This window comes from Gymnoscopelus microlampas (genome assembly GCF_963454915.1).
Source record: "Gymnoscopelus microlampas genome assembly, chromosome: 11".
Taxonomy (NCBI): Eukaryota; Metazoa; Chordata; class Actinopteri; order Myctophiformes; family Myctophidae; genus Gymnoscopelus; species Gymnoscopelus microlampas.
This window is the reverse complement of record NC_139948.1, coordinates 15150306-15177813: the sequence shown is the minus strand read 5'-3', so window position 1 is coordinate 15177813 and position 27508 is coordinate 15150306. Positions and strand designations below refer to the sequence as shown.

The 27508-nt window shown below is 41.0% G+C and overlaps 1 protein-coding gene across 2 annotated transcripts; it reads right to left on the bottom strand.

Annotated features, from left to right (window-relative positions):
* Positions 1 to 527: 527 nt before the first annotated feature.
* srl (sarcalumenin) lies at positions 528 to 22936 on the bottom strand. 2 transcript variants are annotated; one of them, XM_084072122.1, is made up of 7 exons: positions 22859 to 22936; positions 10218 to 10331; positions 9136 to 9231; positions 7819 to 7854; positions 5578 to 5694; positions 2738 to 2971; positions 528 to 2561 (listed from the first exon to the last, which is right to left on the bottom strand). In XM_084072122.1, exons 1-7 carry the CDS (start codon positions 22917 to 22919, stop codon positions 1750 to 1752), a joined length of 1470 nt encoding a protein of 489 aa, XP_083928248.1. In that variant the 5' UTR covers positions 22920 to 22936; the 3' UTR covers positions 528 to 1749. The 2 variants fall into 2 exon arrangements, with proteins under 2 accessions (XP_083928248.1, XP_083928249.1); XM_084072123.1 differs by lacking the exon at positions 7819 to 7854.
* Positions 22937 to 27508: the final 4572 nt, after the last annotated feature.

Below are 27508 nucleotides of genomic sequence, written 5' to 3'. Positions count from 1 at the left end.
CCATACTGCTGGAATATTCATTGGGATAGGCCTATACTAAAGGACTTGGATAGCGCTACATGGCATGGATCTATAGCCCAGCCGGGGTCTAGAGGTCAGATAGTCTCCTTGTAGGACTTTCTTCCACAGGTCAGGGGTCAGGGGTCCTTTTCCTCCACACTGGTTCTCAACGTCGGTGACCACCAGGGACCACACATGGAACCTTACGTGTCTGTCACTCGTGAGAGTGCACAAATGGAACCAAATGAACCCTTGCGTTAATTGAACACTGTTACAGTGTAGATTGTGGTTCCAAGGGTAAGTATGGGTCCATTTGGACCCCTAGTGGACCCCAGACCAGACGTTGAGAAACAGTGCTCTACACACCACGCCACTCTACTCCTTATTCTCCCACGGAATTACTCTTATTATCTCTTGATCCATTCATCAAATTTGACAACATCTTCTAACGATAGTATGCACATCTTACAGTAGCTTTATTTTTTGTGATAGATAGATAGATAGATAGATAGATAGATAGATAGATAGATAGATAGATAGATAGATAGATAGATAGATAGATAGATAGATAGATAGATAGATAGATAGATAGATAGATAGATAGATGCTCATTTATATCAATAATTAAGAAATTGAAAAAGACAGCTATAACTCAAACACATCAGTCATTTTTATTACTGCTACATCATGGACGTGATGTCCTTTACTCGGGTGTCACTTATGGTCATTCAGCTAAATCGCTGTGAAGCTTATCTTAAGAAGGAAATAATACACAATACAATGCTGACTTGCTGTCAAAGAAAGGCAAACATAAACTTAGACAACAGTAAGAATAGTTAAGTGAAGCAGAATGTACACTTTCGAAGACATGACCCTTGAGCCCTGACCTCTACCTTCATAACAAAGCTCATTTCGAGGCTGTCAACAACCATGAGCGATATGTATATAAAACAAAAAGGAGAAAAAAAGCCTTTGTTTATGGAACCATTTTTGCTTGTCAGACACCTTAGGAAATATTACTGTGTTTATATTAGAAGGGAAATACATGCACCATCTGTTAAATAAAATGTGACACCTAGCATGCAAAGTTTATATCTAGACAGAAATAAATGCTCAAGTTTGGCTTATCAACTAGATTGAATGGCTTGTATAGCACCCGAAAAAAGGCTACTCCAAAAAAAAAAAAGACTTCTTAAGCACATGGAATTGACCTGCTGCAATGTAATTTTTCAAGATCTTACAAAACAAATGGGCAACTCTTGTTTCCAATTTCCCATTTTATTCACATACAAGGGAGCTGGTATCGACTGCTTTCAGTCTCAGGGTTTTTTATTTGTATTAAATTAGATGCTTTTTCCTCCATTTATTTGCTTCTGTCCCATGGGTGTTTTCTGTAGCCCCAAGAATCCCAGACAGTCCATTGAAACTGTGCAAAAAGAGAGAGATGGGCACATGTTTCGACTAAGCTCATCAATAATATTCTCATCTCTTCCGCACATTTATCCGTCAGCTGCCTCATCATTCGTACAACCCATCCCTCCCTCCATTTCCTTCATTACGCCAGTTCCCTAGATTCCCTACCACATATTCTCCTGAGAAAACAAACAAACACACACACTACTCTCCTCACTTCTTGACAATACAGGCTTTCTAATAAAAGCAGGGTTGGCCAACACCAGTCCTGTTTTCTTTCACTCTTTTCTCCATCTCCCTACTCCCCCCCAACCTCATTATTAAAAAAAAAATCCCTCAGTTTTTCCGATAGCGGTTCTTTGCTGGTTTCTCACCACAGCCGGTAGCCTCACAGGAGGACAGGCCGGGCTGCTTGGCATTGACACTGCTGAGGAGGGCAGGCAGCTCGTGTGTGATTGCCTTCTCGATCTTCTCCAGGAGACAACCTCCCATGTAGGAGCACTGAGACGGCAGGGCTTTGAAGTTGCCGATCGGATTGATGCCAAAGAAGTCACGGTATGCGTCGCGGTTGGGAAGGTCAAATTTGCTGACATTGGTCTTGGCCAGGATGGACTTGAAGATGTAGAATTTGTCGGGGTCATCCACAATCTCCTTGAAGACCAGGTCAGCGTCACTGAAGTAGCTCATTTTGTCTTTGAAGGTCTGGACATACCGGTCGACCAGGAGAGCATGGATGCGCACGCGGATGCCGTGCTGGCGGATGAAGGCGATCTTGTTCTCCAGGCGGTTCTCAATCACCTGGTTGAGGTCCTCCAGGAGGGAGATTTCTTCACGCTTGAAGAGGTCACGGCTGGTGTCGGGGGCATAGTCGTACGGCCAGAAGGAGCTGACATAGACTCGGGGAGGCTCGGTCACGTTGATGAGGGGGGCTAAACTCCAGAACAGGGCTCCATAAACCCTCATCAAGTCCTGGGTGGCCAGGTTGTCAGCCTTGTTGAGGATGATGCGGATCTGGGACTCACGGCCCTTCAGCTGCCTGAAGAGCATCTCCAGCTCCAGCCCCACGTCCAGCTTGGTGGGGTCAAACGTTACAAAGATCAGGTCAGCGCGGTCGATGAACCACTGGCAAACATCATTGAAGGGGTAGCCTGGATAGAAAAAGAGAACGTTTATATAACCATACTTATCGCCAATGAGATCTTATGGCCACAAAAAGATGAATTAAATAAATAAAAACTGGTCATAAAACCACAATATATAATACATGAGAAAGGATGCACTTTTTTTGGTCAAATATATTCAACAAGATGAATTGTGTCCTCACCTCTCTCTTGCTGCTTGCGGTTCTCAATAATTCCAGGTGTGTCTACAAAGGTGACGCGTTCCAGCAGCTTGTGGGGCATCTCAATTCCGATCAGCTTTTCTAGAAAGTTCTGGCCAAACTTCTCCAGAGGTGAGAAAGAGCGGGAGCTGTCTGCTGCCATGACAATACCCTCCACAGAGCGGACCTTCTCCCCGTGCATGATTACAGTAAACTCAGAGGTAGTGGGTTCAGCACCTGAGGACAAGGGGATTATAGCATATTTCATACACAAAGATGATTCAAAGTGTTTTACATAAGGCATTAAAAGGCATTTAAACTTTATAAAAGGGACAAAAGGCATTTCAAGAATCTTAAATAGGAGACTCAAACCCAGACCACTAGGGGGACTCAAAGCCCATGGAACTGGTGGTGCAACAAATGGGTCTCCCACACAATATAAAATGTATTCTAATTCAAAGTGTGCTAAAAAATGTCTTGAAAATTAGAAGTCGGTTTTGTTGGTATCTTGTGTATTCTTGGTTAATGTTTTAGATTGTAAGATACTTTAATTTTGTTAAGTTTGAATAATGTTTTAATGTTTTATATTGCACTTAAATGTGTGCTTGAATCCAAGTTGATTTCATTTTCTGTGAAAGGTTTATTGGGTTGTGGGTGGGAGAAGGGAGTGGGTTAGATTGTGTGGAGTTGGGATTCCACTTTAGGCGATTTTGCATATAACCTTGCTGATTTAATATGTATTATGTTAAAATGGATGTTTAAATGTTTTGCTTTTCAATGTTGTGGACCCCAGGAAAAGTAGCTGTTGCCATGTGAGGTAGCTAATGGAGATCTAAGTAAACAATAAACTCTAACTCCACTAATATAGGATTATGAGAGTCAAACCCATATTAAAATGTATAATGTATATTTCTCAGAAGAACTTTTGTATTGTTGCCACTGTTGCACAATTGCTTGCTCAGGGTGGGACAACGTTGGGTCTCTGTAAAGTGTCTTGAGACAACTTGTTGTGATTTGACACTATAATAAAATTGAATCGAATTGAATTATTGTTGATTATTGATTAAATAAACCCACACACATATAGAAATCAATCAATTGGACTAATCAACAATAGAAGGAATACAATAGGTTAATAAAGGAGGCATAACTTGAAATTCAGCATTTTGATTAACAAGTGCTGAAATGATTAGCAAGTGCTGAAGCACTAATTAACTCCTTTGATTAACCTTTTTTTTTTAAAGGCAGTGGAAAACATGACAATCTGGATTTAAAAGCAGTCAGAGTTGGTTCACGTCTCATCTAGAAATTTGTTCCAGCTCTGTGTTGCATGATAACTAAACACTGTCTCAACCATGTTTGGTTTTGAGTCTGGAAATAGTTAGACTTCTGGAAGGTTCATAATGTATAAGCAAGTCAGGGATGTATTTTGGACCTAAACCAAAATCATTTAAAGATGAGCAACAATATTTTAAATGTAGTATTATTATTATTTTGTTGTTTTCCCTTTTTGGGGGGAAATGTGAACAAAGACCATTACAGAAGCCTAACCTAGTGGACATAAGGGACTAGAGTGTTCTTGTTTGGACATGAATCCTGAGATGATAGTGTGATTTAATAATTGATATGGCTGTTCAGATTTAGATCTGAATCCATAATTACTGCAAGATTTCTGTCTTTTTAAGCATTTCTTGGCACCAAATACAATCATCTTAATTTTATCTTTCATTTGCCAATCATTCATTTTGTCCATGGCACTGATAGAGCAAATTTATAGGACAGTGGTCACTTGATGAAAGCTATGTAAATTTGACTGTCATCCGCATAATTATGGTAGGCAATTTAGTTTTACAGCGAGGCCGAAGGCCAAAACTGTCCAGAACAGGGTTTGTCTCTATGCATGTGTCTGTCCCCACAAAAGTAGATCACAGGTCATGTTGCTACATCCATGAGGATGCATGAAATAGCTCCACCTGCAGCCATAAAGGAATGCAGCATGAACACAAGACAAAAGTGGTTTAGGCATGGCTTCTGTGTGGTTAAGTTTAGGGTAGAGATAAAGGGAGGCACTCATCAAGCCCATAGCCGCTAGATAGAAGATGTGAAACGTAACTGGTTGCAGTATGTAGGCGCCCGGCTCCAAAAGTTAAACCATGAGTGAGCTGGCAGTATTGTAGGCTAGTTGATATGTATGCATTTGAGAATAAGATTTAGCAAATCTTTTAGTTACACCAACATTGTTCTTTTGAAGTTTTGGAGACGTAGACTGTCATCGCATTAAACGACATGCCCACAAGCCACCAGTTTGTCGATGTGGCACCACATTGTGATTTGTGTAGCTTCATTAAAAAAAAAGAAACGGCACACACTATATTGATAGCTACAGATTGGACATGGAGGCCTCGTCGTTATTAGGCTCTGTGTCTTGTTTTGAATAGTTTGGCAGGCTTAACAGGAGAATATATGTAGTTGCCAATGAAAACAAAAGAAGTCCCTGTCTTGAAAAAAGACAGAAGAGATCAATTTGGGTCTGTTCTGATCTACCTACCTACCAACCTAGTATCCAAGTCTGCAGTATGGTCTGCATTATTGAACACAGCACTAAGTTCCAGTAATGCTAGGATTGGAATTCTGTTCTTCAGAGAAGTCTCAGCGTTGTGAAACTGTCATGTTTACCAAGTACATTTGATGTGCCTGTAGTGACATTTTGTTTGTATGTAAGTATTGATGGCTTGTCTAATGCTTTGAATTTTATTTAAAAAACATTTAAAAAAAAGAGAGAGAGAGAGAAAAGGAAAAGAGAGAAGACACAAAGTTGTGAAGACAGCAAATGGGTAACCTACCTGTGTAGAGCTGGTAGGGACCTTCTTTCAAGCCAAGGAGATAGTTGATCATGGAGGACTTGCCTACACTCCAGGGTCCCAGGAACAACACCATGGGCTTGGATGTAATCTCTCCATCTGTAAAGTAAGAACAGGACAGCAATTGGCATAAAACCGGATAGCAAAGGAATGACTCGCCGTGCAAGTTAAGCTCAGCAAATTGGAAAATAATAATGAAAGAAAGCAAAACTATCAACAAATTATGTGAGGATTAAAAGAAAATACAGCTTCCATTTTTGGACCAAAATAACAATACTCCAAAAATGTCACTCAAGTTGGAGATTAACAAAGTTTTTGATTTTTAGACTCCCAGTGCAGCACAAAAACGTGTCTTCATTCAAGGCTTGAAAAGACTGACAAATAAAAGAAATAAAAGGGATCTAGAAAATATAAAAGCAGTACACTGTCCATGCACTGTACTCATGCTAGGATTTTACAAACAGTAGCATAAGGCAACCTCAACCAAATGCTGCAGCCAGGTCTTAAACAAACATGTCAATACATTGATAAAAGACAAGTCATATAAATGGACAAAGCTTCCATAGCAAGCTGAGGTGTGTGTGAGTGGACATGGTGTTGGAGTGGCAGGGCTCAGTTGTACTGCGTTAAACATATCAATCTAAAAAAAAAAGTGTATAGTGAAAAAAATAAACGTGAAAGAAAAAGGGAGTTCTTCCTGATTTTTTTTTCAAAAACGAAACATTTCTAAATGTATTTTTGATTTTGATGGCCTTTAAGACTATATACTGCACATACTGTATAAGTAACATAGATTGTGACAGAGCACATTTATAATTGTAATTATATAATTATATATAATATCCTACTATATAATAAGGAAACCTCTGTCATCCAAACCTGTCTGTTCTGCACATGGCCATTGATCATTAGCATATGCACACAACCACCACGCCTGTTTTTCACTTTCCCAAAATTGAAGACGTTTATTAGCGTTTTGTGTAAATGCCAGAGATTCCGAGTTCGGCCTATGGGATCATCTGTCGTCATGGTAAGCTATGGGATGATCAAACTGCGCATGCGTAGAGTTACTGCTGCCAAGTGCCGGCAACCACGGCCACTGCGTTTTATGTGCGGGAGGGCGCTTTGGATATCATCTTCATAGCACTAGCACGCAGATTCTCATGTGCAATGTTCGAATCCAGGTTGTGTTATTAGCACACATAGCTTAGCTCAAACAGCTTAAACTGCTCATGGTTGTGGGAGAGAGAGAGCACATCCCCGGGTATGGACTAATTATAATTTAAGAACTTATACTCCAATGACGTCCCCAACCCTCCAATAATATTGAAGCACATATTATGTGCTCTTGTCCAACATTTCTTTGCATAGGCCAGCACAGCACATGCACCCCCTTCATAGTACACCTTAACTGAACATCTAAGTCACTGTTTTTATTATATTTTTTAACAGCTGTTTATTGTTAATCGTCTTGCCCATTTAGATTTTGCCAATCTCCCTCCATGTGTCCTGCAGTCCCTGTCGCTGCCAACTAAGACCCCTAGTCTTGGTCATGGGGTAGATGTAGCGTTGCAGACTACCATGTGACTCCTCCGATACACATGGAGTCGCTTCTTCTCTCCTGCCCACTGAACAGGTGTGCTGACCAACCAGTAGGAGTTCCTAGTGTAGCCACAAAAACACAATGCCTGGCCAAGGCAGAGAGAGGGTGGTGGTGGTGGGTTGTGGTGTTTTAACGCTACAACACCCAGATGTCCCATTAAATTACCATTTCATATTATTAGAATATGTTAGTTCCCGGTAGATTGTTTAGTATATAGCCCAGAGTCATTTTGAAACTATGTATTTTATACAGAATTATACACTTGTAAAAAGTTCATTATAAAGGGTCTTTGAATATGTGCATTCACTTTTCAATAGTTAAGACCACCCCTCATTAGCATTTTTCTCAACTCTGCAACACAACAAAACAATCTGGAATGATATATTGAAAGAATTTGCCAAAGTGTTAACAGTGTAAATGATAATGACAGCACAGATGAAATGGTGGCGTGATTCCAGTCATAGTTTGATTGCCAAAAACAATCAAACCGGTCCATTATAACGACCAATGTGACTGGGATCATAAAGGGACATGATGATAGATGAAGGGGGGGGAGGGGGGGGGGGGCGCAGAGCACCTCAGGCAGTGCCATGCATAGAGAAGCCCCCCATTATACCCACCTGTGTTGGAGGCCCCCAGGGTTCGTCCGGGGTAGGCTGTTAGATGAGTGGATAAATAAGTGTGAAGTCAAGAGAGAGATAAAAGGAATAGGAGGTTTAAGAAAGAGGGAAGACAACTCAGTGAGGGTGAGGGGTTTCTAGAAGTTACCGGGGAGAGGGGAGTAATGTTTTAAAAAGAAAATCATGGAAGGGATGGTATAGATGTTGGGTGGAATCTAATTCCATATTTGACATGATATCAAACATGTACTTCTACAATGGCTTGTGTGATTTGTTTGGCTTTTTCCAATTCTCCTACCATGAGGATTTTAGATTTGAGTTCATATAGGCCTAATCTATTATTGCACCGAAATGTAATCACCTAGGCTAAGCCTTATGAACTTCGTCATATGACACATAGCAAAAAATAGCTACAAGCTCACAATGTGTTGTGAGCTTGTCGAGCTGCTTCTTTTCACTATTTGTCATCATTTTCGAGAAATAAAATATAATAATAATCTCTCGCCTATAATGATATGCCCAAAATAGGGACCCCCAGGGTTAATGTGGTTAAAATCCTCCCAACCTCAGTACATGTTGAAAGCTTCTATCTAGGTATGGAATATAGTTGGTGTTGGATGAGTTAGCATGCACACCAAGCTTGTCAAGCCACAAGATGAGTTGTGCTGTTTGTTCTTTGGCAGTTAATTGTAGAAAGGAGAGTGGAAAGAGTAGTTGGAAAAAACTAAAGCTCGTCCCAAAAAAGAAGAAAAATAAAAGAATATGCAGGGGAGAAAAGGGGGATGAATGATAGTAGAAAAATATAGTATACTACCTTTATCCACCAGCACCAAGAATGCCATTGCTTTCAAACACAGCCAGGTTTAACACGGGGCATTCTCAGAGAGAGAACGTTTTAGGATTAAAGGTGGTGAAAGTGATGTTTTTGTAAAAAAATATTAATATATATTTAATATATTTTGATAGTAAATATTGCTATAGATTATTTCTTATTTTTTCAACTCAACTTATTTTAACTAATAAATATCACTTACACCTCCTTTAAACATAAGTTTAGGTAGCCTATTATTACATTACAATGTTGCTTTAATATCCATTGGTGAACCCAAGAAGTAGCCATTCCTCTCCAGGATAAACAAGAATTATAGTAACATACTTAGTATGTCATTAAGCCTAAGAGCCCAGTGGTTTGTGTGATTGTGACGATGTGTGTGTATGAACCAGTCAACAGATCAGTCTCCAAATCAACTCCAACATTGGAGTCACACACTAGAACAAGGTGAAGCACAATGCACACAGCCAAAGCGGCCAGCATACCTGAGATCTCATGTTGTCTCAGCTCATTGTACTTGTAGGCCTGTTCCATGGGCTTGATAGCCGTGCGGTAGATCTTGCTTAACTTCTCCAGAGCCCCTGGAGGACAAGAAAGAAAACAAAAAACAGAGGAGACGAGAGAATTAAAAAGTGGGTGAGACTAAGATATGTTTGAAACTGTTGGGATAGATAGAGAAACAAGACTATTAATGTAAAAGGTCCTCCAGCAGCCCCTATGCTGCTCCTTACACCCAACAGGACCGAAGTAGGTTGACCTGACGACAGTGTCAGAGCTCAAATTATGATTTTAATTGCTATTTGTGTCAGAATTGGGGGAATACAGTATGGTATATTCACTGAAGGATTAATACATAGCCTATTGTAAACAACAACAAAAGCTTTACAGGGAAATAAAATAAAACACCATAGTGGCATAAGGGTCATAAGGTCCATTTGGTTCCATTTGTACACTCTGAATTAAGATTTTACTGTGTAGGATGGGTCTGAGTATAAGTGACTTATGCTGGAAAGGCTGAAAACAAAATGGTACATATAAACACATTTGTACAATAATCTTAGAAATGTTAGGCTGGTGGCCGGGTTCCTATATTATTACGTTATGACCTAATCTGTGTTTGCTGGGCGATCGGTCAGAATTACTATTATATAATATATACTAGCTTGGCATGTTTTTACCCTTAAGTAGTTTTTAACCTGTATAGGAAACAAACAAAATAAAAAAATGCATACCTTTCATCTGTGACCAATAGTGGCTGCCTGCTGAATGTAAACATTTAATTGATGAGATCTGATGCCATAGAGCACATGTTCTAGCCTTCCCATCAGATAAACATCCCTATTGTTCAGGCCCACTAACTTAACCTCTGCCACCACACATCCTACATTCGGATAAATCCTTAATTGTGTGCCAGTGTCGTGTCGCGCATTAAAAAATAGCGGATCTACAAACTCATAAACACATTGCATCGTGAGTTTGTGACGCATTGTGAGCTTGTAGATCGCCTATTGTGGGTGCACGACACGGCACACAACCAAGCGCAAATCAGCCATATGGACTTTCTTACCTGTATAGTCTCGATTCTTGTTCTCCTCAGTTGCGAGCCGCAATGTCTCGTCAATGTGAGATCTGTCTCTGAGGGGGAGGCCCTCAGTGGAGACCTCTTCCGCCACAGACTCATCTGTAAAAAAGAAAAAGAAAAACCAATAAGTTTCACAATGATGCAACTACCAGTCCAGACCAATACTTCCAATTGTAATGTTTGTATAGGGGCCTAAATCTTTTTAATCTAATTACAATTTAGGCCAGTGGGTCTCAAAGTGGGGTTTGGGGACCCCCATGTGTCCTAGAGGGGGTTCCAGGGGGTCTACAACAAAATGGGTTAATATATCATCAAAATCAGTCCAACCACTTTAACCCTATTTCATATGTTGGCTATTTGAAAGCAGCTGATCTACAAGCTCACAACACAACGCATGGTATCTGCTATTTTCAACAGATTTTGGCATAATCTTGAAACGGTTTAACAACAGAAATGTTATGAAGGTCCCTGGCACAAAATCCTTTCAAACGGGAGATCATGGCTAAATCCATTTCACATGAAGATGTTTAGAACCACTGATTTAGGCATACACAAACAAAAGAGCCAAGACTGAGAGACTGGAAGGAGTCCACCTCTGTCTTCCCTTTAGTGGCATCATGACAGCTCAGCAGTGAGAGTCAAGTAGGCCCAGATGCCAGGGTTTAGCAAACGTAATTAGCTGTTTCGTGACAGTTTTATAGTACAGTTCAGGCAAGGGGAGAAAATGTATACTCTTAGACTGATAGATAACGGCATGTTGTAAATGTTCCATAAAGCCGTGCTACGAGGCTGATTATGTTATTACTTCTTGAGCTGCATCGATCAATGCAATCAATATAGGCTATGTTGCCACTGCTGGGAATGTCTGTCTGTGTACCACGAAGATAACTGACATGTTAAAATTCTGCAGGACCGTTTTAAAGCTGAAATCTGTGAGTTTTATGTCCTAAGTGTGAGAGATCAAACATCTGCCACTTAGACAAGAAAGCATCCGTGCCTGCCTGGACAGGTACGCTCATACTGTAAGCTCCAAGCAGCATGTAGGCCTACTACAACACCAGGGTCTACATTTCTCAATGGAAGAGACCACCTCCCACCACTGCAGATGTGTTAGTTATATTGTATTAACAGGCCTACTCTACCATACGTCTGTCTGTCTGTCTGTCTGTTAGAACTAGAGTAAACTGTGAATGGACAGAGTTTGCAGGTAAATATAGCTGCGCTCCCATTAATTTGAACAGCCAAGACATATTAACAGCCAAGACATATTAATCAATGCAATAATACCCGCGGACATAAAGCATATCTCTCTACCTACAAATCAATGTGACATCAGTAGGAATAATCTCATCCAAACTTAGAGAGAGAGAGAGAGAGAGAGAGAGAGAGAGAGAGAGAGAGAGAGAGAGAGAGAGAGAGAGAGAGAGAGAGAATGTATTTACACTAGACTAGTGCTGTGTGACATCTCCATATTTGAATGTATCATATTGCTTAGATCACAGCTGCTAATACAAGCCACTCTCAATTTAGAAATCGCGTGACTAAAAATAGCCAGACAAAGACATTTGTTTGACGTCGCCATGGCTTTACAACAACAGAACATGGAGATAGTGACTAGAGGGACTCCCCCTGGTTTCATAACAGATGAGGAGGAGAACATTGACAGGACCAGAGCTAGACCAGCACTCCCCCATTGCCCACTGTACTGGAGACAATGATATGTAATCCTCTGCCTTTCTTCTAAATTTAAAACCCTTGTCAGGGACTTATCAGCCTGTTGGACCAGCCCATTGTGGAACAAGTCCGTCTATATGGCCACACTACTGAGACCAGACCACCCACCCATTGCATTTCTCACACACGCACCCACAAGCTGGGACCTATATATAGGTAGTTAGGCCAGGGACATAGGCCTATTCAAAGCCCACACTACCATGACCAGGGGAGGTTAGACTCTGTGCTGTCATGGGACTTGGTATGCAATTCCCACATTCGGTATTGACACTTCCCCACAAGTGTTGACTGATTTATTATTATTTTAATTTGGGGTATTATTTTCCTCTTTCCCATTCAGAGAGGCGAGTGTAGATAGACAGGAAACCAGAATCACATTTCTTACTTAAGTAAAAGTATCAATACTGCATTGCAGAAATACTCTGTTACAAGTAAAATTCCGGAATTCAAAATTGACTTGAGTAAATGTACAAAAGTATTGGTATCAAAATGTACTTAAAGTACCAAAAGTAAAAGTACTGTGGCAGTACTGTTTGAAAACAGCAGATCTACAAGCTGACAACGCGTCGCGATGCCACGCGTTGTGAGCTTGTAGATCGGCTATTTTCAAATAGCCTATGTTTAAAATCATTTATAATTTATATCTGCAAAGTAACTAGTGTCTTAAGTTTTCAAATAATTGTAGTGGAGTAAAAGTACAGTATTTGCCTCTGAAATGTAGTGGAGTAGAAGTAAAAGTTTTGGAAATTGGAAATACTCAAGTAAAGTACAAATACCTCAAAAATGTACTTAAGTAAATGTACTTAGTTACTTTCCACCACTGCTGGAAACTGAGGGCACAGGCAGAGTCTAATTATTTAAACTCGGACGCTTGCGACTCACAAGGAGCATGTGGCGACTGGCTAATTTCGGTGTTGTCTATTTTCAAAGGCACTCACTTGATCTGAGCATACTGTATGCTTGAGTAATTATTCATAAGGATTAGTGCTTATAATAGATGCCGACAACAGGGGTGGGGGGGGGGGGGGGGCTTATTTGTACATTAAAACTTTGAGATACAGTGTAGATATTCTATGACTATAATATTAATGTGAAATATTGTGATACGTCTTTATGCGTCCACCTTGGCAGAGGAGTTGACAACAGCCTTGCCAACGGAGTTAATGATGATCATCTCAAATATAAGGAAGATCATCATATTGATTTGTTTAAATGGTAAAAATCTGCCCTCACACAACTTCCTGATCCCAGCTGGTAACTGGCAGAAGTCCTGCTGAGCCCAGGCCATGCCGTGTCTCTTGTGTATCACGATCATTACAAATCACAAACCCACTTACTGTATGTAGAGCAGGGGTTCCCAAACCTTTCCAGGCCAAGGACCCCCAAATAGACATATAGCCTCTGGCTGAACATTTTTGAAAGGTTTTGATTAGAGTATAATGAGATGCCCAAAACAGGGATGCTTGAAAACCACTGATTTAGAGCATAGGTTTTGTGGATTAAGTCAGTGGGGCGGCAGTGGTTCAGTTCAATCCTCGGCTTCTCTTGGCTTAATAACAAAGTGTCCTTGAGCAAGACACCGAAACTGCTCAAGATGAGCAGTTGCGTGGGAGCCTCCACCATCGGTGTATGAATATAATGCAGACTTGCAACACAGTTAATCGAACAAACCAATTTAATCGATTATAAGAAACATACCATTATTATAAATGTATCGATTGGGGGAGTCACTCATGATCTCTCTGTCTGCATTTCCTGTTTCTGTTTCTGTAGATCTGTCCGAATAAAGACAATCTATTAGATTATTTTCCAGGTAGATTTGCTGAATAAAAACTAAAGTAAAATAAATACTTTCTTCAATTGAATAAAAAAAAGTAATATATAGAATAACCACTAAGAAAAGAATCAATAGTTGTAGCCTTAGACCATTTACAGTACATTTTAGGCCAATGAGTAAAAGCTTCAGCTCATGGTATTTTTTCAATCAAGGAAATTCAATGTAAGCCAGTTTCTGGGATCAAACTGTTTTCATGCCAATGTGACCGAAACATCTGGTTTGCTCCACAGTCTATCAGAATGTTCCAACACCATTGCACATTACTGCTACATTGCCAACTTTGCTATCCCAGTAGGGTGAAATTTAAAGCTCCTGGAATTTTCTCACATCACTTTGTTGGAGCTTGCATGAGAGTGGTTTCAGAGCTAGAAACAATAAGAAGCATCAAAGGTCCAAAGGAGAGGTCAAGGAGGGTGATCCTGAGCTCAAGACGCAATTTCATAAACCTTATTCCTTGAAACAGCTACCGATGCTACAGCATCATATCGTGTCACCACCATTCCTTTTGTAGATCAATCAAAATCATTCTGAAATATAATTTGCACTACATTGAGAGTCAAAGGGTATGTTCTGATGATGATTTGCATTATTTATGGCATTATGTTGTCTCAGATATAGTAATTCCTAGCTGCTTACTGACAATTGGAGCCAAACAAAATGTGCTTAGCTGTAAATATTTGCCTCCCTCTAGCCAGAAACCATGTCCATTTAACTCTATCCATTCAGCATCTCAGCCCTCTCAGACACATTATTTGTTTCAAGGACGATGCTATCTCCTAAGTGGAGATACTCTATGGCTGCTTAACCACTTAGATCTTACAGGCCTACTTGCTTAACCACTTAGATCTTACAGGCCTACTTTGTTGACCGGGGCCCCCCAGAGCTCTTTACGCGGCCCCTCCTTTTTATCGTCTATACTACACCAAATCTCTTCGTTGAAAATAGCCGATCGGCTATTTTGCCCAATGTTCGGCTATTATGAAATGCCCTGAATGGCGATGCTGCGGTTTAAGGGGTTAAATTAGCACCAAGCTACTGTGGGTATGAGGCTATGTTCATTTTCTCACACTTACAGCATTTCTTATCAAGTGTCTATGATTGACTCGTGGATCAAATTACGAGTAGTCGTCCAAACGTCAAGCTGGCACTGCAGTGACATATTGATCCAGTAATGAATCTCTTCACTCACATTACACCAGGCCAGGGCCCTACTATAAAAACACACCACAGGAGATGCTGTTTTCCTAATGGCACCCTCAACCAACCTGCTAAAAATAGCCCTGCGTAATCGTGCTCCCAGCATGGCACAGCACGAGAACAAGAGCAGCCAAAAGGTTAACAGTCTGGACAAAAGGGGTACAGTGCCTCAGAAACCATAATTAACAACAAATCTATAATAGAGGTTCCAAAGACCGATACTACAGGAGACAAGATTATTGTGGACAGAGTACGAGGGAAGATTAACCACTTAAAGCCCTATATACTTCATTGTATAACGAATAGCGAAAATAGAGCAATCTTTAAAGTATTATCACTATTCAAGAATTTTGAACATCTTTGAGAATGTCCGCCTGTAATGACATGCCCAAAATAGGGCCGCCAGGTTGAAAGTGTTTTAAGGATGTAAGAGGACATCAATCTGTCCTGTCCTTGTGGCCTATAGAGGCCTGAGTGGAGGTCAACTGCATGTAACATCATCCGTCCAAATTCTTCTGCTCAAATTCTACTACAATGGCTTTTATTGGGTGAATGTAACACACAATGTATATAGACCATCATCCATCTCATTTTTTGTTATGTGAAGTCTCACAAAGTGGGAATAACATTTTAAACATATAGAAACCCAGTGAATGTAATATCATTAAACATGCATATATATAATTTAAAAAATAATTTGCTTTTGTTCACGTAAATGTGTGTTTACAGGGAATTGTGGGCAATGGGGATTATTGTATGGCTCCCGGGCAACAGAAACACCCCACTCCCTTGCTCAGGGAGTGGGGTGGGACATTTCGAATTTGGATTGGGACGACCCAAGGGTTACATCCAGCTACATCCACCCTAAATCCTGATGTGTCATTCTGAAGTACCAACTGTGCCCAGACTGTTCCTAGAGATTGTAGACATCTTACACTATAGCTTCTCACCATGCCCCAAGTTAGCTGCAGGTCAAAGGGAGTTCAAGTGTAACAGGAAATAGAATGGTATTTTTATAGGCCAACCTGAAGTTACCTCCACCCGTGATTCCCACCCGTTTGGTTATGGAAGAAAAAAGGTCAGTTTTAGATAACAAACGCATTATGTTGAACAAGATAATCTCCACACATAAAAACACATTACGGAACCACACAGGCACACGTAAAATGAAAGCAAATGACAGCTTCAAATTCATGGTTGTGATAGAAACAAATGTTTTAAAAGTCATAGAATAAAACATGAATCTCTCTTAGGCTTTCAAACTGGCTTCCCTATTTTAGGTTCATATATTGGGATGTCATTATGGGTGAAAATAAAAGAAAGAAGGCAGATGTAAAAGCTCAAAATGTGTCACGATGCGATGCATTGTGAGCTTGTAGATTGGCTATTTTCAATATTTGTCGGGATTTAGGACTACAAACTGTAGTATATAGACCTGTGTGGACTGCACCAGTAGCATATTTGATTGGAGACATTTGAACAGATACACTACAAACACTCCTATAAATGGCCACTAATAGGAGAAAAACGTTTGGTGCAAGGCTGCAATGGATATGCATAAAAGTATGGCTATCACCAGCTATATGGTCTGTCTTACAACCCTGCATTCACTGATTCTGCAAGAGCAGGATGACCTAGTAGGGATTGAAAACGGAGGGTCAGCTGACAGCACAGTATACACGTTTGAGGTACGGATCCCATCTTCTCAAAGCATTATACCTGTCAGCGTTAGGCAGCACACAGAGCTTAGTGAAACTGCTGTAACTCGAGGCGTCATTGAGAGCAGTCATGTCTTTTGACACAAGCCTCTTGAGAGGGCCTTAAACTGCCGTGAACTTGTTAACGCCTGCCCCGCTAGTCGAGCCCCGACGCAGGCCCCCTGGACTGAGCAGCACAAGGATCAGAGAGTATGTCTTGCCTGTGGACAGCAAACCTTGCATCAGTCCCGGAGCACTCTAAATTAACCCCGCAGGCGCCGGGGGAGCAGATATGAACCCCGGACATCTGTCACTGAGACCCATGTGTCCTGGTTGAGCCTGTTGCCAAGCAACCGTCCTCGGTTTGGGGAAACATTCCGACGGCACCAGCCTATCCTGTAGGAATGTCGGTGATTTGTCCTCAGTGGCTGAGTAAGTCACTCCTCAATTATATCAGTATTAGCTCAACGCCGTAAACTGAGACTTTTCAAAGCTTTAGATCAATTAGTAGCAAAAAGTCAATCAATCACTCACTATTCATATCATAGGACACAGCTAATTTGATAGTTTTGAACTGTGTGTGTGTGTGTGTGTGTGTGTGTGTGTGTGTGTGTGTGTGTGTGTGTGTGTGTGTGTGTGTGTGTGTGTGTGTGTGTGTGTGTGTGTGATAAAGTACAGTGTCTGCTTGTGTGTGTGATATAGTACAGTGTCTGCTTGCGTGTGTGTGTGTGTGTGTGTGTGTGTGTGTGTGTGTGTGTGTGTGTGTGTGTGTGTGCGTGCGTGCGTGCGTGCGTGCGTGCGTGCGTGCGTGCGTGCGTGCGTGCGTGCGTGCGTGTATAGTACAGTGTCTGCTTGCGTGTGTGTGTGTGTGTGTGTGTGTGTGTGTATAGTACAGTGTCTGCTTGCAGCACAGAGATCAATTGGATTAGATTGAACATGATGAGGGCTGTGAGGTCCGGAGCTTCTCCTCAAGAGGATCTTCCACTCAAGGGATTTCATAGGGTAGAGTCACTGGCAGACGACATATTTGAACATAAGTAGATTAACAAGAGTGTCATTCAATCCTAACAGACCATCTCTGCAGGATACGTCTTCATAGAGCACCTGGTCTAGCCAACTAACTTTTGTGCTGACAAATCCAATAACAGACAAAGAAATCCATAGATTTAACTTGCACTCACACTCCAAACTACTATTTATTTCCTCCCACCCTACCCTAGGAGGTGGTCACAGGCTTGAGAACGGACAGAGCAGGCTGCACAGTGCCTGGTGGTGAGTCGGGGGCACGGGTGGCAACAGGTGCTGCTGGAGCTGGTACACCCCCATGACCAGAAATAGCCCTACAATGGGTCAGAAGATGGAAAGAGGATGGAGGGGAGGGGGAGGAAAATGGCTATTTCCTATTTTAAGGGTGTGAGTGTTAGTCAGTCTGGAGACATCCCCATCCAACAGGCCTTGTGCTGTGTGACGTGCAAAAAGGCCCATCACTTCTACTGTACTAGAAGGGATCTGGCGTGCTATGCCACTGTCCACCTAGGGGTCGCAAATACAGTGCTGCATTCACACTTTACATATGGAGACAAAGCTATTGTTATAAGCAAAGCATATTCTGCTTATTAATTATTCAAAAAGAAAGAAATTGGCTTTAGTCATCCACAATTAAAATTTCAGTGCAACTTCGACATAACATCTGTTGATATGTCCATGAAGTTCTGATCTTGATGTGTTAATCAAGACTACTGCAGGCCCGGTACACCGTCTAAACAGCGAGAAACATTCAAAGCACTTGAGCCGGGTTGCTTTTTAGGGCCAATCTCAGTGGCTTAAGGGCCTTCCAGACCAATGCCATAGGCCACCAGCCTATATGGAGCAGGCCATATCCGGGTGGTAAGTCCCGGGATCAATTCGAGGGCACACACAGGAAAATGGGAAGAGGACGAGGGGGTGGAAAGGAACGTTACGCTGGAGTGTTGATCTCATCCATACTATCCCTGCTCTCCTGTCCCCGAGCCAGAAGACGTCCAGTGACCTTGAGGCTGGAGCACGTGTCCCGTGGAGGGGTGGGGAGCGAGCTGGGCTGGCCGTGACTGGAGGGGTCCCCTCTAGTACTATCACCAGAGGGATGTCCCAGACATGCCGTCAGCGGAGAGCCAATGGATGCTTTCTGCAGCCAGTGCCAAAGACATTCTGCTGTATCAATGAGGGCGATAGCATTGCAACTCCCAATGTAAACAGACTGGACTAAAACACAAACTAAGGTTGTCCAGAAACACAAATAACCCCGTTGTGAGATCAGCTCTTGGACTCACTCGGAAAAAAGTTTTGAGAGGGAGAAAACGCTTTTTCATTCAGAATAAGTCAAGAACCTCATAGCCCAGAATGAAATTAGACGTTTACCTGTACATTACTGGAATCACCATTGGCAGCACTCTAAAAGCCATAGTTTATCATTTGTGGAACAACCGTGTCACTCCCTGAAAATAACTGCTTAAAAAACACAAAACACAAAAGACACAAAGATAATTTCCAAATCAGTTATTGTTAGAGAGTGACACGTCATACTGCCCTAAGACTAGGAGGTGCAAGGAGCCTGACCTATAGGGAGCAACAGCTTGGTCTTTGACCCCAGGAAAGTGTCTCTGTTTGTGACAACAGACATGACAGGCCACTGAGTCAACACAGCATTCCAGTCAATTACCATTTTCCAGGAATAATTTTGCATCCCCAGACCTCTCTAAGGCACTGTACTCATGGGACAAGACATTGTAACAATTTCAAGAACAGATTTTTACATTTTTGGAGCCATGTAGTAAAGCCTTTAAAGAACATTAAGAATAGCTTCTTAAAAGGCAAAGCATAATTATACCAGCTACTGTATATATTACCTCAGTATGTCTATTTTAGTCAAATGGCGTTGCCTACTGATGCGCATCTCAAATCAAATGGTAGACCATACTAATGTATTAATCATCCAAATCAGCAAAATACTGTAAATGAATGGCGTGCACCTTTTGCTGTGCGTTTGTTTCATTTAAGAGCCTTCTGCCCTAAATGCTTTTAAAGGGATAGGTCACCCCCAAAATGAACATTTTTCTATCGATTAGTCACCCCATGGAGACTTGAATTCATGGATATTTTGTGTTTTTTGTCGCATTCCTAAGCCAATAATTTGATGACAGTGGTTCCAGTAGTAGACACAGAGTCTCCTTTGTGTCTCCATACCGGAACCGCTGCCTACCGGTCCGCTGGTCATCAAATTATTGGCTGAGGAATGCGACAAAAAACAAAACATATCCATGAATTCAAGTCTCCATGGGGTGACTAATCGATAGAAAAAAAGTATTTTTTGGGGTGAACTATCCCTTTAAACTTGCTAGAATCACAGGCACACGTGCACTTGTCATAACAAAGACTTTACAACACCAACATTACCGCACAGTTGCTCTACTCTGCTTCCGCCTTCACCGTTTTATCTTGTAAAACACACACTCCCAATCAAACCCCTCCTCAGAGCACGGAGCAGACAGACAGACAGACAATGTTTGTATGACAACATGATAGCAACCTGACTTCACATTTAACCCATTCAAACCGGGAACGCACCTGTGCATCCACTTTATCCATATTATATACTTTGGCTATTCAAAAGTAGCAGATCTACAAGCTCATAGCACGGCACCGAGTGCTGTGCTATGAACTTGTAGATCTGCAATTTTTTAAATATATATATATATATTTTAAAGGGAATATTTTTGACTAAAATCTTTGCTTCTGGAGGTTCCTATTACAAAATGTTTTGAGATGGGGGCCCGCGGCCAAATACATTTAATTTTGGGGGTCCTTGACATGAACAAGTTTGAGAACTGAGAACTGATATAGCAGCAGTAGTTTTTCAGAAAATGAAAGATTTAGAGGACATTTGTAGAATCGGCCTCAGTCTAAATGGATTAATTAGAGGGACACTGCATCTTCAGTCAATCCCTACGTATAGCTTCCTCTATCTGCTATAGATATCAAACCCAGAACACAAGTGCTGCTCACAACAGCATAGCTTGTTGGCGCCCATGTGTCTGCAGTGCAAGAAGTGAAATACACGGAAGCCACATTTGAAACAGAAACATCAAAAGGCACACCAGCATGAGTCTGGAGGACAATTTATAATTCAGGCAATTAGCGGATGCTCTTAGGCAGCTGTTCTCAAACGTTTTCATGTCAAGGACCCCCAAAATGATATGTATTCGGCCGTGGACCTCCCCCCATCTCAAAAACATTTTGTACCAGGGATGTTTCAAAAATCTACAAGCTCATAGATATCTGCTATTTTTGAATAGCCATAAAGTATAAAATATAGTTAAAGTGGTTCAAATGATTGTGACACTATATTAACTAATTTAGCTGAGGACCCCCTGGTACTCGCCTATGGACCCCTGAGGGTCCCCGGGGAATCAATGCTCTTAGGGGCCGGTCACTCCAAGCACTATAACTAAAACAATACCTATTCACAATTGTTTTTGTTATAGTTGTGGTGTGAACGATTTGTTTTTTTTAACTATATCTTCATAGTTATAGTCATAGGGCTCTGTGTTTATCCAGAGCAACTTAGTGCAAGAGTGGAGTAAATGACATGAACCCTAGTCAACAAACAAAATGGTCAAGTAAAAAGAGTGCAAAGAGAACAATTAAGTTCTACAAAGTACTGTAACTATAGCAGGTAAACAATCAAACCTAGCATCTGCCTAAACGACATGCTATCGAAAAAACACACATAGCACTTGTGGACAAGCAAAATGGAGGAGTCTGAACGGAGGGGAGTCTATGAAAGCCTGAGCTTCAACCCCGGCTCAAACCTCAGTCCGCCCCTCCTGCCCGGAGAATGCATGTCCCTATAAGGCCAGCTGCTGGGAATAAATTGTGATTGTGACAGTACAGGGTGACAGCAGCTGTCCAGCTTGTCGAAAGGGTAGTGAGTGGCTGGGAGGGGTGAGGGACTAGGGGGGAGGGGCTGTTGAGGGGAAGGGGAGGGGTGGACCTACAGTGGACGGTGTAGGGTTTCAGGAGGCCTTCCAATCTTAGACACCTGGCTGGAATACGAAGGCCTGGCCCTCGGTTCTGGGACTAAATGCCCCCGTCAAGGACGGACAAGGGTGACAGACAAGGGTAACTAACACTGGTGGACCCAGAAATCCATCCATGTGTCTGGATGGGGTAATGTGGATGTAAGCAGGTCACCACATCACTCAGCTCACATCATGTAGCCAGAAACCATTCAGCCGTGACCATCACTGTTAGGCTATTGATAATATGCCCAGATAAAAACTAGAGTATAATTTGCATAAATCCCATAATTTAAAGTACGGAACAACTTTGTATAATGACTTTGAGATTGTGAAGCACAGAAAAAAAACAATCTGTGGAGGCCTGTATGGTTGCTTTCACACTAAGCCCTTCCATCAGTTGGTTTCCAAGCTTTAAGACAGCCGACACACTGTGCATCCCCAGGAGACGCCAGGCTCCTCTATTCTACAGCCTTAGTTGACATCGCTGTTAAGACATTGCAGTGCCACGTTCGCTGTCTCATTTCTGTATAAAAACACATCGGGGGGGGATTGCATCCCCTCACACAGTATACGCTACACTTGCTGTTAACGGGCAAAGTTTAAATAACTCTCTGGCAGACTTGGGTGACGCTATCTTCTTCTGACAGTGTGGCAGTATGTTCCCTCACACTAAACTCACACGTGCTCCAGCCAGCTCCCCTGATATCCAACTCATTCACCTGACAAGAGGAATATTGGCCCAGTTTGTCCAGTGATCAACAGAGCGGGTCGGACAGTGAACTTGATCAAGGCTGACCAGGACTAACCGTTGCAACAATCTGAATCACAGTATCCAAATCATTGACAATATACAATCCCTTTCCACTACAGTATCTCCCAAACAAAGCAACAAAGTATGACCACAGCACTTATATTAAAACCAAAAACGTACTGTACACCATGCCACTGACTCATACTGTACATTAGCAGTATCTAAGCACACTAAAAGCAAATGCAGAGCAGAATGCAGACGCCCACTGCCATTGACCCTATTGAACAACACACACAGTGGGAAAGAAGCTAGAAACGGACTTGTGTATAATGTGTTCAAATGTTTGAGCTTACCTGCTGTGGCCTGCAAGAGCAGCACGGAGACAAAGCAGCAGACTGAGACTAAACCCTTCATGATGGTTGCCAGGAGAACTGTGATAGTCACACTGACTATATATACCACGGCGGGAAGGTTAAAGGGCATAGTGGGAAAAGGGGGTGCGGCATGGAGAAGGCCAGCGGACGGGGGGGGGGGGGGTGTGTGAGTGCCAGGCGTCACAGAGTCACAGCATACCAAAAGGCCCTTACGTATGCAAACAGCTGACTCCTTTTTAAACAGGTTGCAGCTTAGGGCTCTGCAATCGAGGCAAGGGACCCAAGCTCTAAAAATCAGTGTGAAGTCATTGCACATCACTATGGCAATAATAATAATAATACACTCATTACACAGGCTGACCAAAACATATTTTTAACCACTTGTGCTGTAAGTGATATTTTTTTGGTTAAGACAGAATGTTTTTGTTAAAAAGGTTGTGGCTCTATATTCCCATGGTAATCATCGCTATAGTTTGTTCAGGAACAGGGGTCTCCCCATCTCTTCAGCTCTTTAGTAAACTTAAAATACCTTTAAGTCCCATATACTTCGTTATACTTCGCAGAAATAGCCGATCTACAAGCTCACAACATACCGTGTCAGTGAGTTTGTACATCTGCTATTTTTGACAATAAATTAAAAGGAGATTTTTTGGTAATTCTTTGGTAATTCTTTGAAAGATTTTAGAAATGTTTTTGGGAAAGAAATATTTGAAGTGCCTGTCAAATTCTGAACTCCACATCCAACAGGGTAGGAGGCCCTAAACCCACGTAATAACATCTAATTAGAGTAAACGGGTTGAAAAGAAAAATAGCTGTGCTCAAAAAAATCAATGCTGACGAAATAATGTAACGTTTTATGACTGTGGCATAATCAAAAATCGATGCAACAATTCACTTTCCAGAATCGCATCCATTAACAAATTAAAAGATGGAATCGTAAACTGCAGTCCTGGTCAGCTCGTCCCAACCATGAATTATCATCAAATGTCCAAGGCAGATTTATGGCCTAGAGTAGAGACCACAAAATATTTGCAATAAATATCCTTCAAGTAAATGAACCATATGCTGACACTTGAAGGAGCTGTCAATGGCTCCTTCTAGTAAGAAAACAAAAAAACATTTGGCTGCCATGTCGGGAAATTATAAATTAAGGGGTAACAATAGGGTTTGCTTTGGAAAACAAAACAAGGAAAAAAAAGGGAGGGAGGGGGGGGCATTTTCTTACTCACTTAAGCCCCATATATTCTTTGTATTGTACGCGTTGTGAGACTGGCTGTAGATTGGCTATTTTCACTTTAGGGGGATATCAAAAAGCAGATGCAAGGATTACCCCCACCCCCCCCAACAAATCAACCCTGGGTGCCAGATCTGTGCATGAGAAAGAAGGATGAGTGGGTGTCTGGCACAGAAAGGCCCTCTGTGCCAAACTAGAACTCCAAACGCTAGTCAGATTAAGCTTAATTTATACAGTGGTGTCTGCCAAAAATAACTCATCTCATAGATCTGTTCTTTTTGGCAAGCCAACGCGTGCGATGGAGCATAAATCAACCTTTACTGCTTCATGACAGTTAAGCAGTCTCAATCTGGTGATCATATTCTCACAATTCTCTGGAATCAATGTCTCCACTGTAAATTAATCTGCAAACATGGCTGCAGTTCCTTATTCATGTCCAGTCCAAATTCCTCAGAGCCCCCATGCAAACAATGCATCATCCTTGTTGTGTGTACAATGAAGGCATTTGTACACACCAGGATCATGCATTAACCACTTTTAACTTGGCGTCCCTATTTCATGTAGGTGTTCAAAAATCTTCAAGGATTTTCAAGACTTATTGAAATAGACGATCTACATGCTCACAGCTTGTCACATCACGAAGGGTTGTGAGCTTGTACTAGTACATCAACATCTTAAGCAGTGGTGGAAAAAGTACTCAATTGCTTTACTGAAGTAAAAGTAACAATACGGCAATGTAGAAATACTCCGTTAGAAGTAAAAGTCCGCAATTCAAAATTTACTTGAGTAAAAGTACGAAAGTGTTGGCATCAAAATGTACTTAAAGTACCAAAAGTAAAAGTACTTATTATGGAGAATGTCCCATTTCAAGTTTTCAAATGTATAAACATCTTTTGAAAATAGCAGATCTACAAGCTCACAATTGTTTGTGGGCTTGTAGATCGGCTATTTTCAGCTCAAATGTATATGGGCTGAAGTGGTTAATGTAGGTTTTGTAATAATAATCAAAATCTACAAAGTAACTAGTAACGAAAGTTTTCAAATAAATGTAGTGGAGTAAAAGTACAATATTTGGATCCGAGATGTAGTGGAGTAGAAGTATTGGAAATTGGAAATACTCAAGTAAAGTACAAATACCTCAAAATTGTACTTAAGTACAGTACTTAAGTAAATGTACTTAGTTACTTTCCACCACTGATCTTAAAGACAGATCTTTCACCATGTTAGCAAAGTGGCGGAAACAGGTTTGAAGGAAGGATGGAATGCTTTAAAAGCATACATGTAGCCTATGCAAAACTTTGAAGAGCTTCGATGAATTTCAGTTAGAAATGGTTCTGTTGGATCCAAAGCCCATGTACCCTCACAGTGAACACTATGCAGACTGGCTTTCATTTCTTTGTACTTTTAAATCCCACAGTTCCACCCAGCTGATGGCTGCTAAAAGGTTATGATGAGAACATGGGGGGAGCAGTTAGGGCTTAATTGTTTTTCTCAGGGACACTTCGACACCTAGACTAGGGCTGGAGGGGGAAACCGGCAGTGGTGTAACTAAGTACATTTACTCAAGTACTGTACTTAAGTACAATTTTTATTGTATTGCAATTTTATGAGTATTTGCAACTTAGCTGGATAAATCCTTTAACCTCAGTGTTTAAATATACTGTGTGTATGCATCTATGTACTGCATATATGTGCATATTTTATGCGTTGTTATGTAGTGTTTATTTTTTAACCAACTCTGAGTGATCCTCAAACCATGTTTTTTGCTATGCTTGTTTTTATTCTGGGTGATGTGTGTTTAAGAGTGACCCATCCATTGAAACCAGGAAAGCATCTGTGTCATTTTAGATTGTAGATATATATATATAGCAACATAAGTTTTTCAGAAAACTCTTAACTCCTTAGAACAGTGGTTCTCAAAAATAGCAGATATACATGCTCACGGCACGTCACTTAGAAACTACTCATTATGCAGTTTTCAAATGTATAAAATGTATCAAAATCTTTTGAAAATAGCAGATACAAGCTCACAATGCATCACAGCGCATTGTGAGCTTGTAGATCAGCTATTTTCAAATATATATCGGGCAGAAGTGGTTAATGAATGTTTTGTAATAATAATCAAAATCTACAAAGTAACTAGTAACTAAAGTTTTCAAATAATTGTAGTGGAGTAAAAGTATAATATTTGCCTCTGAGAAGTAAGTGTAGTGTAGAAGTAAAAGTACAGAAAATTGGAAATACTCCAGCAAAGTAAAAAATATGTCAGAATTGTACTTAAATAAAGTAAATGTATTTTACTTTACACCACTGGAATTAGCCTCAGGTCTTAATGGGTTAAATACTATGTATCAATCCTAAGGTTCTCCAGAAGGACATTTGGAGTGACACTCTCCAAGCGTGTGAACAAAGAGGCAATACGGTGTGACAGGGGACGATGACGAGATGCCACCTACTGTCTCTGTAGGTGCAGATTCCAACGCTGTCACACAAATGGCTGGCAATCCCAATTTAGCATGGAGCCAGGGAGGGAGGGTGGGTGGTGGGGCTTTCACCTCCGATCCACCAATCACAAAGAGACACTTGTGCACCAACTGGACCACTTGCAAGTGACACCCAGCCTGAGGTAGAGAGGAACAGATGAATTGTCCTGATCATGTCATCATTATTAGCACCTGGGAAGCTCTCGGTTTGGAACTCTTGTGTCACTTCAAGCAGTGGTGGAAAAAGTACTCAAATGTTGTACTTAAGTAAAAGTATCAATACTGCATTGTAGAAGTACTCTGTTACAAGTAAAAGTCCGGAATTCTAAATTTACTTGAGTAAAAGTACAAAAGTATTGGTATCAAAATGTACTTAAAAGTAAAAGTACTAAATGTTTTAAAATAGCAGATCTACAAGCTCACAACGTGTGATGCGACGCGTTGTGAGCTTGTAGATCGGCTATTTTCAAATAGCCTAGGTATAAAATAGGGATAAAGTGGTTAATGTGTGTTTTATAACGTAATAATTAATATCTGCAAAGTAACTAGTAACTAAAGTTTTCAAATAATTGTAGTGGAGTAAAAGTACAATATTTGCAGTAGAATTTGGAAATACTCAAGTATAAATACCTCAACATTGTACTTAAGTACCGTACTAGAGTACATGTACTTAGTAACTTTACACCACTGACTTCAAGTGATATGTTTTTGTGATTAAAAAAAATGATATATATATAACTAATAAAACGTTTTTGTTAAAAAGTTGAAGCGCTATATTCCAATAGTAATCATTGTTATAGTGTTCAGCAACAAGGGTCTCTCCATCTCTCTAGGCCTTTAGTAAGCAGAAAATAGATTTTCAGGTTGGGATACCATTATTATCCAATCAGGAGCGAGAACCCCACAAAGCTT